Raw genomic sequence first — 17,460 nt, 5'->3', positions numbered from 1 at the left:
TGGGGGTCGGTCCCACTGTGGGGCTGTGGGGGTCGGTCCCTCCTGTGACTGGGGGTCGGTCCCACTGTGGGGCTGTGGGGGTCGGTCCCTCCTGTGACTGGGGGTCGGTCCCATTCGGGGCTGTGGGGGTCGGTCCCATTCGGGGCTGTGGAGTTCAGTTCCACGTGTCAGCCGCTCCCCAATGCCCCACGCACAGGCCACACGCGTGTGGTTTACAAAAGAGCCTTTATTGCTGCACTGCTGCCCGGGCACAGCCGGGAACGGCCGGGGGTCAGCCGGGCTCCCACCGCCCCGGCCCCGCCACCCAGAGAAACCACCCGTGCGCCTGCGGGAGGCTCCGTGTGGGCGGGCGAGCTGCGGGCCGGGCCCGGGCTGGGTGCACTGAACAGTGTGAAGGGAAGTGATTCTGAAAGGAAAAGCGAGTTTGTGTGTGGGTTACTGAGGCAGCAGCAGCTCGTGCCGGAGCTGCGGGGCTGGGCGGGGTGTGAGAGCCGAGCGGGGCAGAGCCCTCGAGCTGCCTGTGCTGCCCTTGCACATCTCGGGCAGGGCACGGGGCGAAGCTGCACAAAGCAGGAACCGAGGAGGACAGCGCAGGACGGAGCCCGAGCCAAGACCCCTGGAGAAGAAAGCATCACTCAGAAATGCTCAGCGTCTGGTGCTGGACAGGCGTCGAGGCCACTCTCTGATGGCAGAGCCTTGCGTGGCAGCAGCACAACCCATCCCATACCCTGAGGTGGCACCGCTGCCTGCACGTCCCCTCTCCCTGGGCAGTGGGCACAGATCTCACCACCCACCGCCCCCACTCTTGCAGGTCCAGCACCCCAGCTCTGTGCTGCTCCCTGCCCTGGGGAGGACTCTGGCAGTGGGGCCGTGACCCAGGCAGGGAGCCTGCAGCCCTGGGGCTGGGCAGCCTCAGCACTGCAGGGAGCAGCAGCAGCAGCAGCAGCCCCGGCTGAGTGATGCCCTGGGGGCACCCAAAGCAGCCCCACAGCCTGAACTGCAGGGTGGCTCCTTGGGAGCTGTCCTGGGTACCACCAGGTCACCCGGTCCCTGGGAGGGCAGAGAGGAGCTGCCCCACCTGCCCTGGGCTGTGCTCTGCCCATCAACAGGGCTCGCTCAGCTCTTCCCTCCCATGCACTGGGTGCATCCCAGTTCCTCTGCTCTGCCAAAGGAGCAGCCAGTTTGGGTGTTGGGAGTCTTCCTGCCTGTGGGGTGGCCATGCACCTGGCATGGGGCAGCCATGGGCTGGTGGGCTGCTTGCAGGAAGCTTTCTTGGCATCAGATTTTGCTTATAGCAGACTCTTGAGCTTTCCAGCTGTACAGCCATTATCTTGGGTTCAGCACCGTCCAGCTGGGCTGGGGCCCTGTCATTCAAAGTCCTTCTTCAGGTATGGGGCAAGAAGGCTGCAGCAGGAATGGTCTCCAATGGTGATTTAACAGTGTAAGAAAAACAGTCCCGTGTTCCTAATGTTTGTGTGCTAGAACTAAAGTATAAAATACACCTTGTCCAAGCAGGCAGGGAATTGGCGTCGGCTCTGCAGGGTGGGAAGGATGCGTCGTGTACATTTCCCTGGGACTCCAGGGCAGGGAGAGCTCGAAATGTGAGTGATAAGGTGTTCAGCCGTCGTCCACAACCCTTCCGTGCTGCAGCCTGTCCTACTCGCTGTCACTCTTGTCCACCAGTACCGCGTCGGTCTCCTCCGTGATCTCCAGCAGTGTGTGCATCTCAGGGCTCTCCCCACGCATCAGATCCGAGTTTTCCCCCTCCTCTCCACCAACCTCCACCAGCTCCGTGGCTTTCACCTCTACCTCACCCTCTCTTATTTTCTTGACGTGGAAAGTGAAGGGTGGCACTTTGTAGACAGCTGTCTTAGACCTGGCATAAATGGTGTGGTCAGGTGTGAAAGACTTCCTCAGCTTGTCGCGAGAGGTCTTCATCTTCTCTCTCCTTTCATTAGTCACAATCTTGGTGCCCAGTTTGTTCATCCTCTTCTCCAGGTTATGGCGGGTCTTCTCCAAGTTGTGACGGGTCTTCTCCAGGTTTTCCTTGGTCTTTAGCTTAGTCTTCTCCATCTTCTCCTTTGAGAATGCCTTCTTAAAGTCATCCACCCTTTTCATGCCGCTCCTTTTGATGCGCTCTGCCCGTGACTCTTCAATAATCTCCTCAATCTCTACCTCCTCATCCGAGGAGAGCTGGATGTGGTCCTCCTCCGCATGGTCCTCACCCGCAGGCACCTCCTCACCCTCACCCTCCTTCTCCAGCTTTTCACCCTCCTTTAGAGACTTGCTGATGCTCAGTTTAGACGGGAGCTTCACTTCATCCTGCAAGACACAGAGCCCAGTCAGTGAGACACACACCCCCGACATCCCTGGAGCCACCGGCCCTCCCTCCCTCCCGCAGGGCTAAACAGACCCAAGTGCCCCAGGCTGGGCTAACCCTGCCCTAGTGCACCTGGTAAATTCCTGTAACGAGGATGTGCTTAGGGCTGTCCTGTATTTATTCTTAGGCGCCAGCTCTGCTCACTCTGGGCTGGTTCTGACTCCAGCTGGAAGAGGCAGCCCAGCACTGAAACTGGAGTCTTTTCCCATCCTGCTCTGCCCTGTCACAGTCCTGTCCCCTCCAGTTTCATCTTCATCCCAGGACCTGGCCATCACAGCCCCTGGAGCTGAGGCATAGCTGGAGCCAGGAGTCCAGCCACGCCACCAGGGCACACATGCTGCCCTGGCCAACCCCAGTCTGCACTCAGACTTTCACAAGGCCCTATTCTTCCCTATTCTTCAGGGAATTTGCCTGATCCCATGTCTGGAGCTGGTGGAGACAGTGGCCCTGACTCTCACAGCCCAGCCTGCAGGGTTACACTGCTCTGCCTGGGACAGGGCTGGATTCATTCAGCTTCTCCATGTGCCCAGGCCAGCCAAGTTTCTGATCTCAGTGGCAGAGGACAGGCATGTGCCCGGGAGAGGGGCACAGCTCTGGAGCAGGATTGGTTTTCATCTGAGCAGCACATAGCATGCGTCCCTGCTGCAGTGAATCACCTCTCTGATCCCAGGACAGGCTGGAAATAGCCCATCCCTGCACGGAGCATCACAGCTGCAGGGCTGCAGCCCCCACACAGAAATTCATTGCCCAAGCAGTTTTAATCTATGGAGCTGAGTGGGAGGGGCAGGACCTGCCAGGACGAGCACTGTCAGAAATCCAGCAGCAGCTGAAAGGCATTGTGTGGAACATGGAGCTGCTGGGCTGAGGTTTGGAGAAGAGCCTGGGCAGCAGGACAGTCGGGTGCCATTCCTGACCCTGGGGCAGGCGGGAGAGGAACAGTGCTGGCAGGGGACAGTGCTGTTCCTTGGGTCAGCTGAAGTTCTGGAAGCACAAGGGCCTCCAGGGAAACCTTTGTGAGCAGTGGTGAGCCAGCTCCACGGAGCACTGGGCTTGGTGAGGGTGGCATCGGCCACAGTGTCCATGTGAAAACACAGAGCCTGCCAGAGCAGGGGTTTTGTTCTGGATTTTGTTCCAGGCAGAGAGCTGTGATGGGCAAAGCTTTTCACCTCCGAGATCACAGCTCAGCTCCAAAACAGTTTATGGAATGGCCAACATGTGTTTTGTTCATTTGATGAGGCACTTCAGCAGAAAACAATACACATGCCCTCCAGAGGGCCGGGTCAGTCCAGAACAAACCAACATCATGGGGAAGGCAGGGAACTTTTCTCCACAACAACACCTGCTGGAGCAATCCCAGAGACTCCCGGGGATCCTGTCCCGCCAGCAGAACATCAGGAACTCCAGCCACTTCCTTCCCTCTGAGGCAACACAATGAGCCAGAACAAAGGCATCCCCCTCTCGCCTGGCACGGCTGTCCCTGGAAATGGGCCATATCCTGCAAATTCTGATCCTATCAGCCCCTTGTGAGCTCCAGAACATATGTCTGCAGAAGGAAACACCACCTCAAAAACTCCACGTCTTCCACGTAATTAACCATCTTTCCCCATGTTACACAAGCAAATGCAGCTCCTGACTGAATATTCTGATAGTGAGACGAGCTGTGCCAGTCATGCTCCCATCGAGCCCCGGCAGCATCCTGCAGCCCTTCCCGCACAGCCGTGAAGACGTGGCCAGCAGCAGCTCCTGGTACGTGGGACAGTGGCAGCAACCCCTGTGGGGGTGCCTGGCTCTCCCCAGTCCCACCCTTCACCTGGAGAGCAGCAGCTGCCCAGCTCCCTGATCCCATGGGCTGTTCTCAGGCACTTCACCTGCCCTTCTGCCAGCCCCGCTCCAGCCCCACAGCCCAGCCCTGACCCAGAGGTACCCACGGACCTGAGGCTCTGCCCTCGCCTCTGTCAGGAGGCACCTCATGGCTCAGGCCCAGGGGCACAGAGGCTCCACAGCTCTTCCCACACATGAAGATCCCAGCTTCCCTCTTGGGACTGTTTCCAAGAGCTTTTTTCCAGCTGTGTTTGGGAAACCCTTCATGCCCTGATCCCAGCCCTGCTCCCGCAGGGCCAGGTGCCAGGGCAGCCCATGCAGGGCTCTCAGATGGGGCTTCTCTCTCCCAAGCCTTGTATAATTCCTGCATTTCCCCCTCTGACTCTTCCTCACTCTGGTTACTGATCCAAGCAGTAGGAACCAGCTGGGGCACAGCTGGAGGGTTTTAAGCACTGTGTGCCCTGAGTCACTCCCCAGACTCCAAGACCAGCTGTATCCAGGGAGCATTCCTGCGAGCTCAGCACAACTGGTGTGAGAACAACCACAGCTCTGGCACATCTTAACGGGGATAAGAACCTTCTACTGAGCATCCCTTGCATGTACCTACTCATCCCCTGCCACCGCTGTGCTCAGGCACTGCCCAAAAGCCACCAAGGGTCTCCTCCTCTTGGCCTAGGAGGTTTCTTCTCTGAGGAAGAGGAGCTGCCCAGTGTGGGCAGGACGTGCCTGCAGGACGTGCCTGCAGACACAGCTGTGGAGGACAATGGGACCTGGCTGGAACAATCCAGAACTATTCTGGGTCCACAGGGGGCTGCTGCACAAATCCCCACTCCAAGCAAGGCACTATGTTCTCTCCATTTCACTTATGACTCATCCAGATGAGCCACGTTTTTAACACCAGGCATTCCAACTACTCTATTTTTACTGGGAAAACACTGTCCCTGAAGTGGGCGAGTCCAAATTTCTGAGCCTTTGTATCCCTGCCTGTTGGGGTGTCCAAAGCCTGGCTCCCAATCAACAGAGGCAAACCAGTTCTGTCCTCTAGGACAGCTCAGATCCAGCTGGCACAGGAACAACAGGTAAACAACACTTGTCAGAAGATTTTGGTACCAGCAGCAACAAACTCTGGCCCCACTCTGTGTACCACACAGAGCTGCATCTGGCAGCAGGATGGGGACAGGGAGTGTGCGTTGTCTGCAGCACAGACCTCCTGGGAAGTGGTGTGCTTTGGGAAGCTCCCTGCCCCTGGCAGAGCTGAGGGAACTGGCAGCCTGTCTGTCTGCAGACTTTGTGGGCACCTGGAGGGGTCCCTGTGCCCACAGCCGGCCCCAGAGGCAGCTGGCTGCCAGCTGGTGGGTGCTGGACTGCTCTGTGCCCTCCTACTTCAAAAAATTCTGAGCTCTTGGACCCACGGCAGCCTCTTCCCGGCTCCCGGAGTGGGTTTTTATCTGACATTGTTTTCGAGTTCCCTGGCAGTGAGTCACCCACAGCCCACGGCCATGGACACCAGCCTGGTTGCTACAACACATGTAAACACTTCCCCTGGCGTATAAAAGGCCAAGGGGACACAGAGCTGAGCCGCATTCCCAGCCCCGAAGGGCTCCTCCAGCACTGCAGAGCCCCTGGTAAATCTGGAGAACACTCCCAAAATGACAGACGGACTCCTGGATTGCTCTTTTAGAGGCTCTTATTGTCAGTGTGTGAAAAACAGAGTTCCAGCACTCCCAGCCACTTCGGTTGGAAGGTTTAATGGAAGGTTCTCACATGCACATGCAAATCCCATCTGCAGTTCATTTCACTCCGTTATTTTTACACAATTGCAACAGCACAAACAGTGAGTTTGGTTGAGATTTGCAGCAATAACGTGCAGAACAGGACCAGCTCACATTCCCGGGCTCCACTGTGACCAAATTGGGCTGATCCCAATGCTGGGAGAGCGCTGGAGCCCACAGCCCTGCCTGTGCCCCAGCCCTCACTCCACCCAGCCTTGCCCTTGCCTGGGGGAGGATCAGAAGCTCAGGCAGCAAAGAGCCCTCCAGGTCAGGTCGAGCCCTGCCAGAGAACAAGTTCTGCTCTCCCGTTGCCATGATAACTGCTCGGCTCTGCCAGGCCTCAGAGGAGGCCGTTCTGTGCTGACCTTCCCACAGTGTCATGGGAAGGAGGATTCAGCTATTCCTGAGTAAGAACAGCAAGCCTGAGAAGTCCCCAGAGCCTCTCAGAGCTCAGGGGTATCCAGATGCCCTGCACAGAGAGGGCTGTACTTTCCTCTGCAGTGTCTTAATGGAACAGACCTTTTCTATCAGTTTCTCCTGCTACATCACAAAAAAATCCCTTTTTTCAGGTTTTGAAAAGGAAAAGTTTTCCCTGGCAGCTTCCTCCAGAGACCCCAATTCCTGGGCTGGGTCCACCCAGGTGGCAGTTCCCACAGGACAGTGGGGAGTGAGCCCTGAAAGGCAGCTGGAACTTGGGGCATTTTCTCCAGCAGTTGCATAATGACAGGAAGGCAACAGGGCACTGTGGCTCCTGTGGCAGGAGGTAAGTGTTGAATGAACAGCAAAGTCACCACTTCAGAGTGTGCAGGGCCCAGTTTGAAGCCCAGCTGGGGCTGTGGCCACAAAGGAACAGGAGGTGCTGCAGAGGTACCAGGAGTTCATATCACAGTTTGTGCTCTCTGCCTGACTTCTACCTGTATAAAACAACTTCAAACCATTCCACAAACAGAAACCAACGCTCACAAGAAGCCTGAGGAGGTGGGTGTCCCAGAGCTGTGTTTCAGAGGGAGACACTGTGGCTCAGAGAGCAGGTGGGATTTGCCCAGTCACAGCAGACGCCAGCAGAGCCAACTGCCTCTGGCCACTCGCCCTTCATGCAAGGCACAGAGCAGCTCGTGCCTCCCAGATCGCAGAGGGAGCAATGCCTGAGGAGAACCCCAGCTCCTCACACCCACACCAACAGGGCAGCGCATGCAGCAAGCACATTAGTCACAGCAGGCATCGCTGCCAGCAGCAGGCTCAGCCTGGCAGGGCTGAGGGCCCGAGGCAGCCCCAAGCAGGCAAGAGGGAAAGGCTCGGAATCAGCAGCTCCCAGAGCTCCAGAAGAAGGTCAGAGCGATCCTCAGGGGGCGCCGCTGCCGAGCCCCTAAACTGCGGCCGCCTCGTGCGTCTTCTGCTGCCCTGGGCTCACAGGGCAGTCCCTGGCGAAGGCTCAAGGCACACACGTGGGATCTTCTCAGGCTAAGATGAGGAAAACTGCGTTTCAATGGCCAGGGAAAGGAAGCACAGTGGAAACACTTACCTGCTCCCGACGGGATTCTGAACACGCCAACAGTAATCTGGGTTAGCACGAGAACAGGCAGAGAGAAAAGGCACAGGGGTATGTTTTAGTAAAGGGAGAAGCCAGGAAACAAAATTTGACAGAAAACACAAGTCAGCAAAGATCTTTGAGAAGGAACAGTGTTGGTCTCTGCTCCACAGCAGGTCCCAGGAGATATAGGATCCCTTCTGTGGGTTCAAGCATGTTCATACTGAATGCTGCCACAGGGCCAGACTCTGTTGGCAGTCACAGGGATTCAGTATTGGCTGTCAGGGATGTATTTCCCATTGCTTTGGTGTAGCTGAACACAGAGTTTGCTGGTATGTGGAAGACCATGAGAAAAAAGGCAGTGATTTTCAACCCCTGTGCTTATTAATTGAAGTGCAGAGGCCGTGGAGATGGAAACAGCTGGATGTGACTCCATCAGCTGGTTTTGTCACATTCTGACCTTACCCTAAACCAGAGCTGGACAATGCCCAGCAGCTCCCAGACATCTGTACCCAGTGATATATCAAAGTCAGGCATGGCCTTAACTCCGAGTTCCAAAGGTTGGACAGATTTTGTCTCCAATAGCACTAAGAGGTTTATGAAAAGGGAAGCCTTGAGCCTTAGAGAGGAGACTTCTGAGTCCTGCACTAAGTCACCATGGAACTCTTGCTGAGAGAAAGGGAATGATCTAAAACGTGAGGGGTGAAAGCAAACCAGTTTGGGATTAGGTAAATGTTAGAGGGGTAAGTAGTTCATTCTCAACTAGCATCTCCCTGACTAGCAGAGTCCTTCCACTCTCTGTAATTCCGGGTGTTGTGCAGTCTGCCTGGCACTTCTTCCTGTCAGGCACATCCAGTTACTCTGAGTCCTGGAAGCCATGTTTGAAAACCTGGATCTGCTTCATCAACTGTGAGGAGCAGCAGCCTGGTACTGGCCCTGGAGCTGCTGCAAAGGGAGGGAGGGACAGCGGGGAGAGGAGGAGGCCAATGCTTGGAAAAATGCTTTTGCCTCCAGTGAGTCAGAAGAGAGAGGCAGGGCTATAGGAAACAGAAGTAAATAGATAGAGAGTGAAAAGACATTTTTTCCTCCCTGACTACATTCAAAATTTTTTATGCCATTATCAGTCTGTTTGTACCACTGGCTTTGCTCTCAGATCTGCTCCTCACGGATAAACCTGTCTGAGCTGATTGATGACTCCAGAGCTGCTGCTGAACAGCAAAGCAGCAAAGGTGGGGTTTGCATTAGAGATGACTTGCAGACACTGACATCTGCATCCTCACATAAACCTGAAGACTAAACATCCTGGGACTTTTTGTTCTAAATATTTGATTTTCCCTCACTGACACTGTGTGTTTCACTTCTGGTTCTTATCTCGCAGCTGAACAGTGGACCCGTGATTCTTCAGGTGCTCTGTAAATTGTAGGAGCTCTTGCAGAATAGAGGACAATCCCAAGCACACTAAAAGAGGGCTAAGCCTGTTGCTGAATAGTTTATTAGTCTTTGCTGTGCTTTCCAGGCTGTGCACAAGAGACGCCTAAGGGAGGAATGTGTGATCAGGAGGGATATTAACTTGGGGTTTGTTTTCCTGAGCCACTACTCGTCCAATTGAACCCCATCCCAACAGCTGGGCAGCCTCTGGCCCTTTGCTCCAAGACAATCCATGGCTGCACAGCCCAGTCTGTAACTAAAATGCTGAAAGAATTCCAGCAAAGTAAACAGGCCTGGCACCAACTGCTTATAAATAACAGCTGAGCAATGAAATATTAATGCAGTTGATACCAGGCTGTAACAGAGAAATCCATGCTCTAGAGTTTTCTTTTGGTAGAAAGACTAGTAATTTGCACTAAGAAAAATCCTGGAAGTCAGAGGTATTAACATCCTGACATTTTTTAAAGGCTCAGTCTCCTGTGAATTATTATCTTGAGACTCTCATAATTCAGTAATATGCAAAGAATATGTAGGATTTTTGGCACATGTTCACATGGTGCTCCCACAACGGAGGGGGAACTTGCACTGACGGGAGCTGCTTTGGACTGGATTCCCAGCAAAGTGAAATCAGCTTTTCATTTTAAAGCATTATCAGAAAATAAATACAAAACCCTCTGGCTGCTGCAATGCAAATCCCTGCAGTGACCCACAGGGAAGAGGGTCAGATATTCCAGCAGAGAGAACTCCCAGGCAGATGGAGCCAACTTGTCTTGCAGAAAAAGTGCCCCATCGGTGCTGGGGGCCCACGTCTATCCCACTGCTGTCCTCCAAATTACTTTGGAAGTTCCTCTTTAACACTGGTAGCTGGACAAGCTCCACTGAACCCCAGGCAGGTCACTCACTCAGGCTGCCCCTCAGGCCTGCAGGTCTTGCTGGCTCTTGCCAATGCTCTGCTGTCATTAAACTCATCACAGTTTTGTTTCTGAATGATTACCTTGAAACAAAACCAGAGCTCAGAACAGCTGCTGTTCTGTTTGTGCACTGGAAAAAGGCTGCAGCCTCAGGGCAGTGGGCTTGTACATCTGGGCTCCCTGCCCTGTGTTCCTCCTCAGCCCTTTGAGCTCCTGTTCTTTCCCACAGTCTCTTTTGAGGAGCACAGACTCAAAAATGAGGCAGTTCAGGTCTGGCCTCCTAAGCTGTCACATTAAGGTGTGTGTTTGTGATCCATCCCCTCTCCCCACGATGTACAGCCTTGTAGCTTCCATCCCTATAAGGCCCACGCAGAGCACAAAGCCAGGCTGGGCTATTTATATTCCCTCTGCCAGCCCTACCCACCCTACACACTGCATGGCTGGGATGCAGGTCCCACCCTGCTCTCCCAACTGCCCAGCCCTTCCCACAGAAATGCACATCTCACACAGCTTGGAGTGGCCACTGGAGCCCCCTGAAGAGCAGAGGAGCCCCACGGGAGCCCCCAGATTGGACAGCATGGGGGGTACTCGCCCACAGCCCTTGGACAAAGGCTGCTCTTCCCAACAAACAACGCTGCACATCCTGAGCCAGAGCTCTCAGAGCTCAGCACCCACACAAGCCTCCAAATAAAGAACCAGCACACTTCAGAAATTCAATACTCCGTGTGTGTGCTGAGTGCTTCAAGGGTTTGCCCACCTGCAAGAAAATCAGCCTCTCATATTTGCAGGAATAGGTTTAATTGTCAAAAGCTGTTTGGAGGAAAATGCCCAGCTTACATAAGCTGCCACGTGCTGCTCTCGGCTCAACGCGGCACAAAGTCTGGTTTCAGGGCAGGAGCTGCTTGCACAGGACATTCATTATTTAACCATGAACTGCAGTAACCAGACCCAGGTTCAGGATCCTAAAAACAGGAGATCTGGGATGAAGTCACTTTAGATTGTTTTTATTAGTAACTGTTCTCACCAAATTTGTTGGTGTCCTGGTTTCCCTGACAGACAGGAGCCCAGGCCAGAGGCACAAAGGAAGCTCTGAGGAGCTCTGAGCTCTGTTCCCAGGGGCTGCTGAGCAGGGCAAGCACTCACTGACATGAGACTTTTTAGGAAGGCAAGTTCTGCACTGAACCTCTGGGTACACAGCGGCCCATCAAAGCTGTCACCTCTGCTTTGCAAGTTTTCAAAATAGAAAGATGGGGCAATTTGGAGGGGGGTTAATGTTTTCAAATTTTATTCTCAAGAATCAATCTAATTCCCTACATTGTTGATACAAAAATTCTTTTAACTCAGTAGAAATCAGATCAGCTCCTTGCAAAACGAGCTCAAAGTGTATCTGAGAGGGTGAGCAAGTGAGAAACATGCACATGGGCAGGACTGCAAGTGCCACCCAAAAACGTTCAGCTCAACACCTCCCCTCAGCCAGGATGTGGGACTGATTTCCAGCCCAGCACTTCCCTCCCCCAAACTTTGAAACTACCCCTGCAGATGTGCTCAGGATCATCCCACAGGTCAGGCTTTTCCCTGAATAAAATTTGATTTCCGTTTCCTCTTAATTACAGCGAAGAAAGCAGCTCTCACAGGCAGTCTGACCTTCCCTCACAAGGTGCAAAAGGTCTGATTTGCACTCCTGAAATAGTCCCTCCACAACTGCTGGAGCTTCAGGACTCAGTGCTGAGAGAATGATCAAACATCAATAACCAGCAAAGAGCTCATTTATCTTTACCTCCTGTAATTCTTCCGACCTCAGAGCCGTGAGATATTGAATCCCTACGGAGCACGACTCCTGCTCTGTTCAGCTCTGTTGCCTGAAAACAGCCACCTCTGGGGTTATGGAATATTTTACTCCTCTTTAGATGAGTTTAGCTCTTGTTCTTCAAAAGGAAAGACTAAAAAATCTCAGCACTTTTAGCCACAGCAACAGAAAACACACAGGAGTCACTCCCAGCAGCTTTCCCTGAGTCGGAGAGGAGTAATAATGTGCTCAGCACCGCAGAATTAATTACATGACCAATAACACACCCTACAGACACTTTGGGGGGGGGCATCTGAGAAGTGAAACAATGAATTATTGTGTAATTATTTGTGTTTAGCTGTAGACACCATTAGGAAAGCATAGTCAGTTCCTCCTTGAACCAAGGGCAGACCCCAGTGCTGGGTCCTTTCCCGGTGGGGCCGAGTCTGCTCTGGCTCCTGCAGAAGTGCCAGGGTGTCCATGAAGGCACAACTGGCTCCATTTCACATGGAGCAAACCTGGAGAATTCCTTTCTTGTGCTGTGTGACCTCACATTCAAATCATTCTAAATTCCATTCTGGGAAACTGTTCCAAATTACAAATACGTTTTTTCCCTAATATCTCCATGATTACCAAGTCCCTGCTGCAGTCTCTTGCCAAACAACTCTCTTCAGGGCTGCTCTACCCTCACCACAGCAGCCAGGGCAGCCCCCAAGCCTCCAGGAGCAGGATTGCTTTTTCCTATACAAAGAGTAACTCTGCTCCATATCCATAAGCCACAGCAAAACCAATACAAGCAGCTCACAAAATGCAACCTGTCAAGGTCCAGGACGCTTCCCAAGGACCTTGAACCCTGCCAACTTACTACCCATCTCTGTAACTCACATGGAATGTTATGCTTAAACAATTCCCTTTGTTCCTCTCATTTTGCAATGGTTGTTGCTTCTGCAGTACATTTAAAGTTCTATCCTGTTTTTCCACAGATAGATTGATACAAAGACCTTGTAATAAATACATACATCTGTATCTGTCTGTAACTGTCCGGGTTTCCTGTATACTCTGATCAGGCTCGAGTATTTCAGCCTCTCAGCCACAATAAAGCTACAAATCCTCAGGCTCCGAACCAGGGAGTCTCACAGGCCCTGTATGTGTCAGATCCCTGAGCTGTCATGAGCTGCTCCCCCTCAACCCCCACGGTAAGGACCGTGCTGCCTTTTATTCTGCTTCTCTTTTCTTCTCTCTCTTCCCATGATCAGCACTCGATGCTTCTCTGTTTGTCCCTGGCACTGGCTATTATTAACCCAGAGGCTTCGGACAGAATCATTAACAGTTTCACTCACTTTTCTCCTGTGGCCCCACAGAAGAGTTTGCTCTGACAGGAAAAACTAACTCCAGGCAGGAAACATGACAGAACTGTGCTCCCCTCTCTTTCCTTGCTTAATATTAAAGGAAAACTTCAACACCTGGTGCAGCAGGTGAACATTGCACAAACCAAAGCTGTTATTGAAACCAGACAATGAGGAGGATCAAGGCTTGAAGGATGCAGAAAGAAGAAGGTGGGAACTGTGCAAGCCCACAGCAAAGTCCACCCCGAACGCTGCCGAGCTCAGGGGATGGGTCTGTATTTTCTCTGACAGCTCTATCTGCCCTGGTGAGATTAACCCTGAGCCAGGGTTACTGTCACTTGTTATCAGATGCATGTCACAAATCTGAAATATTATCACTCTCCACGTAGCCATACACATGGTGTCTCTTTGTAGAAGAGGTGTTGGCAGATGGATATACAAAACCCCCTTCCAGATTTCAGAACATTCTTTTTCTTTATTGAGCTAAGCAGCAAAATCGGGTTATTTTGATCCTTCTGGCCCATTGCAGTGAGTGTTTAGGGCCTTTCTCCCTATCTGCATTAAAATTCCTGTTAAATGGGACAACTCTGTCAAACTTTGTCTTAGGACACACAGAAAATGTTAAACCACACATGAGAGAGCTCCAGGGGGACCCGCCTCAGTCCGGACTGCCCGGCAGTGCAGGGAGTTTGGGAGAGGACTGGACCGGCCATGCAGCGGGACAGGACCCTCAGCAAAGAAAACACCCCATAACAGAATGTAAAGACATTGTGAAACAGCTCCTTACCTGGTAAATCATCACTTTGAAGTTCCTGCGTTTCAGGAGCTCCGCTTCATTGGCCTCCAGCTTCTTGATCTGCCCCGCTTGCTTCTCCAGGTTCTGCCGCACCGTCTTCACGTTGACGCTCACCTTGCGCACCTTCTCCAGCATCTTGTTGACAGTGTTGCTGGTGGTGGTGTGGGCCTTGGTCAGCTTGGTCAGCTCTCCCTGGATGCTGGTCACTGCGCTATCCATCTCTTGCTGTCTCTCCTCCAGCTGTGTTTGGGTCAGTTGGATCTGATCCACTGCTCCGATGATCTTGTCCAGCAGGGTCAGCACCATCACGCCGTTGATCTGGTCTGGTTTGATGGGATCCTCGGGCGCTTGTTCCTCCGAGGCCTCAGAAACAGCGGGCGGCTCGATGATCTGCAAGGTGGTGTCCTCCATGGTCACTCAGGAGTCCTGGCTCACGGAGCCCGGAGAAACCGTCACTGCACGGAGAGAGCAGGGAAAACTGAGCCCGAGCCTCAGCTAAACTCGGGCTGGGAGACACGCCAGGAATGGGGAGCGCAGTGAGTGTCTGTGCTGAAATTCAAATGGCACAGCTCCACACAGCCGTCCAGTGGAACTGCCCTGCAAAATTTTCCAGGCTTGCAGGTCATTGGCTGACTCCACCTCAGCTATAGAAAAGGAGCTGCTGCCAAATGCTTGCTGACCCACCCTTTTGAAATGATTAAAATAGTTGGAGGGGAGGCGATGGCTCTGCATGCAAATACAGGCACGGCTCAGCCAGGAATGCAAAGCTCTGGAACTGCAGCCGCCCCTCGGTCTAAAGGCACTGCAAGTAACGAGAGGAAAAAACAAAATCCTTGAGTAAATGGCTCGGGAAGCTGCTGGGAAGAGTGGGAAGCAAGCAGCCCCATCTGGGCACAGCTGTGTGTGTTGAAGGCTGGTTTAAGCAGCTGCATTTGCTGAAGTTCAGCTGGAAAACACAGACCTTTTGCCAATAGTTAGGTTTGGGGTATTTCAAGGACTACGAGAACTTGATTTTCAATAGTTTAAAGAAATGCTACAATTTGGATTCTGTACTTACAGCACAAAAACACCTTTATCATAACAATACCCCCTCCCACATCTGTGGGAGTACAGCTGTGCAGCACTTTCAAGGTGCACCAACCTCCATGCAGATTTAACTCACAAGAAGGATTATTCAAACCCGAAGAGAGGCAGCTGGAAACTCTCCCTGATGGAGCTCTCCCAGCTCTGGAATCTTCGAGCCATCAACAGATCTAGTCACTGGACTTTAAACATGGGATATGCTGCCCTGCACACCATGCAAAACTGTGCTCTAAGCAAAGCCAAATGCAGTGGGTTACTGGTGGATTTAGTGGTAAAACCCCTAATTGATTCAGGACAGAGAGACACACGGCAGGTGCCACCACAGACTGTGCAACAACCCAGCAGGAACACACCAGGAATGTGGAGAAGGAAAATTCAGATTTTGGGAGTGACCCTGGGCCAGATTCTTCACTGTCCCTGGGTTTGGCTCAGCCAGAGGGAACCAAGGTTCCATGGAGAGAGGTGCCCCCTGACCTGGGCTCTGCTGCTGAACTGGGGTCTCGCTGGAAAAGCTGTGGGCACACTGGGAGGGTGGCAGCCTCCCTCATCTTCTAGCCTTGACAAGAGTAATTCATCCCCACCACCTCCTGCCTCGTGCAGGGCCAAGCCTGCCCTTGCCCTTTGCCACTGCCTGGCAAATACCCGGAATGCCTGAGAGCCTCAGGCTGCTCCTGGCTCAGCTGCTTCAGGGCAGCCTGGGAGAAATGACCCACCCCAACACACAGGCTGGGGAAGCCAGGGTGTCCTGCAGAGGGACATTGCTCACCATGAATGCTCAGGGCAGTCAGCACTTTCCTGGCCCCGTGACAGCTCACCCTCCCCACTGACCCGGGCCTGGGATCAGGGAATTGTGCCCTGTGTCCCCACAGCAGCCATTGTGTCACCCAGTGAAAATAGGCTGCTTTCTAAGCACTGTTCTTTCCTGAAGGGACCTTTTTCCAGAGCGTGTATTTCTGGTGTTTGCTGCTGCTGAGTCATTTCCCTGCAAACCCCCTCCCTGCAGGCAGCCAGCCCGAGGCCCCAGGGCTGTTTGTCCCCAGGTACCTGCTCAGGGTGGCATCCACAGGCACCTGCGTGGGGCTACAGGTAGAGGACAGGGTGCAGGTGGAGCAGAGCTCCCCCGGGCCTGCCATCCATTCCATGTGTGGACTCTGTGCCTTTGGCTCTCCACTTGGGAATAATTAAAAATACATCTGCCTGAGTATGTCAGCCTGGATAGAACCAGATAAACTGGCAGGCCAGGGATTTATTCCTGTTCCTGGGGCTCAGTGAGATGAAGTGTCCCCTTGGTGCCCCTGTGCCCACAACCATCACCCTCCAGGCTGGAATGCCAGGAGTGTCTTCTCATGTTTGGATTAACTCCACTTCAGCCCTTTGCTGCCACAGAGACACACAAGGAACAGCCAGTGGGTGGGAATCTGCAGCTTACACTCTGGAGGCTCTGCTTGGGGCAGATCCCTTCCAGTGGAGCAGCTCCTGTTGCTCTCCCCACACAGAGGGTACGGCTGGACCTGGGGCTGCTGCTCACCCTGCCTGGGCTCAGCTGTCCCTGCCTGGGGCTGCTCCCGGGGTTGCCACCGCTCCCCGGGCCCTCCGTGAGCCCCCCTGAGCCCCCCAGAGCCCCCCAGAGCCTCTCAGAGCCTCCCAGAGCCCTCCCAGAACCTCCCAGAGCCTCCCAGAGCCCTCCAGAGTGTCCCAGAGCCCTCCAGAGTGTCCCAGAGCCCAGTCTCGCTTACACTCCCATGTCCTTGTGACCCAAACGGGGCCAAAGACACTTGTCCACCCCCAGTCTGATGTGAACGAGCAGCCGTTTCCCTGCTCAGTGCTGGGATTGCAGGGATGGCTCCCCAGGCGAGTTCAACCACAGAACAAAACTCGTACCATTTATACCCTTCCCAGTGCATAAACTCAGTTCAACCTGCACAGTGATTGCTCTTGTCGTTGTGAGGGGGCTCAGAGGGGCTCAGAGGGGGCTCAGAGGGGGCTCAGAGGGGCTCAGAGAGGCTCAGAGGGGGCTCAGAGGGGCTCAGAGGGGGCTCAGAGGGGGCTCAGAGGGGGCTCAGAGGGGGCTCAGAGGGGCTCAGAGGGGCACAGAGGGGCACAGAGGGGGCTCAGAGGGGCTCAGAGGGGGCTCAGAGGGGCACAGAGTGGGCTCAGAGGGGGCTCAGAGGGGCTCAGAGGGGGCTCAGAGGGGCTCAGAGGGGGCTCAGAGGGGGCTCAGAGGGGCTCAGAGGGGGCTCAGAGGGGGCTCAGAGGGGGCTCGGAGGGGGCACAGAGGGGGCTCAGAGGGGGCTCAGAGGGGGCTCGGAGGGGCACAGAGGGGGCTCAGAGGGGGCTCAGAGGGGCTCAGAGGGGGCTCAGAGGGGGCTCGGAGGGGCACAGAGGGGGCTCAGAGGGGGCTCAGAGGGGCTCAGAGGGGGCTCAGAGGGGCACAGAGGGGGCTCTGAGGGGCACAGAGGGGGCTCAGAGGGGCTCGGAGGGGCACAGAGGGGGCTCTGAGCCGTATCCCGAGGACAGCCCCTGTCAGTGGTGCCAGGCCCGGCCAGGGCAGTGTGTGGGTTCCGGGCAGCCCCACACCCCTGTCCCAGCGCTGCTCAGTGACACTCCCA

The 17,460-nt window shown here is 54.2% G+C and overlaps 1 protein-coding gene across 1 annotated transcript; it reads right to left on the bottom strand.

The window, feature by feature from the left end:
• Positions 1-208: 208 nt before the first annotated feature.
• CAVIN1 (caveolae associated protein 1) lies at positions 209-14,421 on the bottom strand. The gene is made up of 2 exons (XM_071577562.1): positions 13,760-14,421; positions 209-2,322 (listed from the first exon to the last, which is right to left on the bottom strand). The coding sequence occupies exons 1-2, from the start codon at positions 14,177-14,179 to the stop codon at positions 1,657-1,659; spliced, it is 1,086 nt and encodes a 361-aa protein (XP_071433663.1). The 5' UTR covers positions 14,180-14,421; the 3' UTR covers positions 209-1,656.
• Between the last annotated feature and the right edge of the window lie 3,039 nt (positions 14,422-17,460).

This window comes from Pithys albifrons, chromosome 25 (genome assembly GCF_047495875.1).
Source record: "Pithys albifrons albifrons isolate INPA30051 chromosome 25, PitAlb_v1, whole genome shotgun sequence".
Lineage (NCBI taxonomy): Eukaryota > Metazoa > Chordata > Aves > Passeriformes > Thamnophilidae > Pithys > Pithys albifrons.
This window is presented reverse-complemented; position numbering and strand designations above follow the sequence as displayed.

Coding starts and splice junctions, on each gene's coding strand:
- CAVIN1 (XM_071577562.1), bottom strand. CDS start 14,179: ATGGAGGACACCACCTTGCAGATCATCGAGCCGCCCGCTGTTTCTGAG. Junction 2,323..13,759: donor TCAAAGTGATGATTTACCAG/GTAAGGAGCTGT, acceptor TGTGTCTTGCAG/GATGAAGTGAAGCTCCCGTC.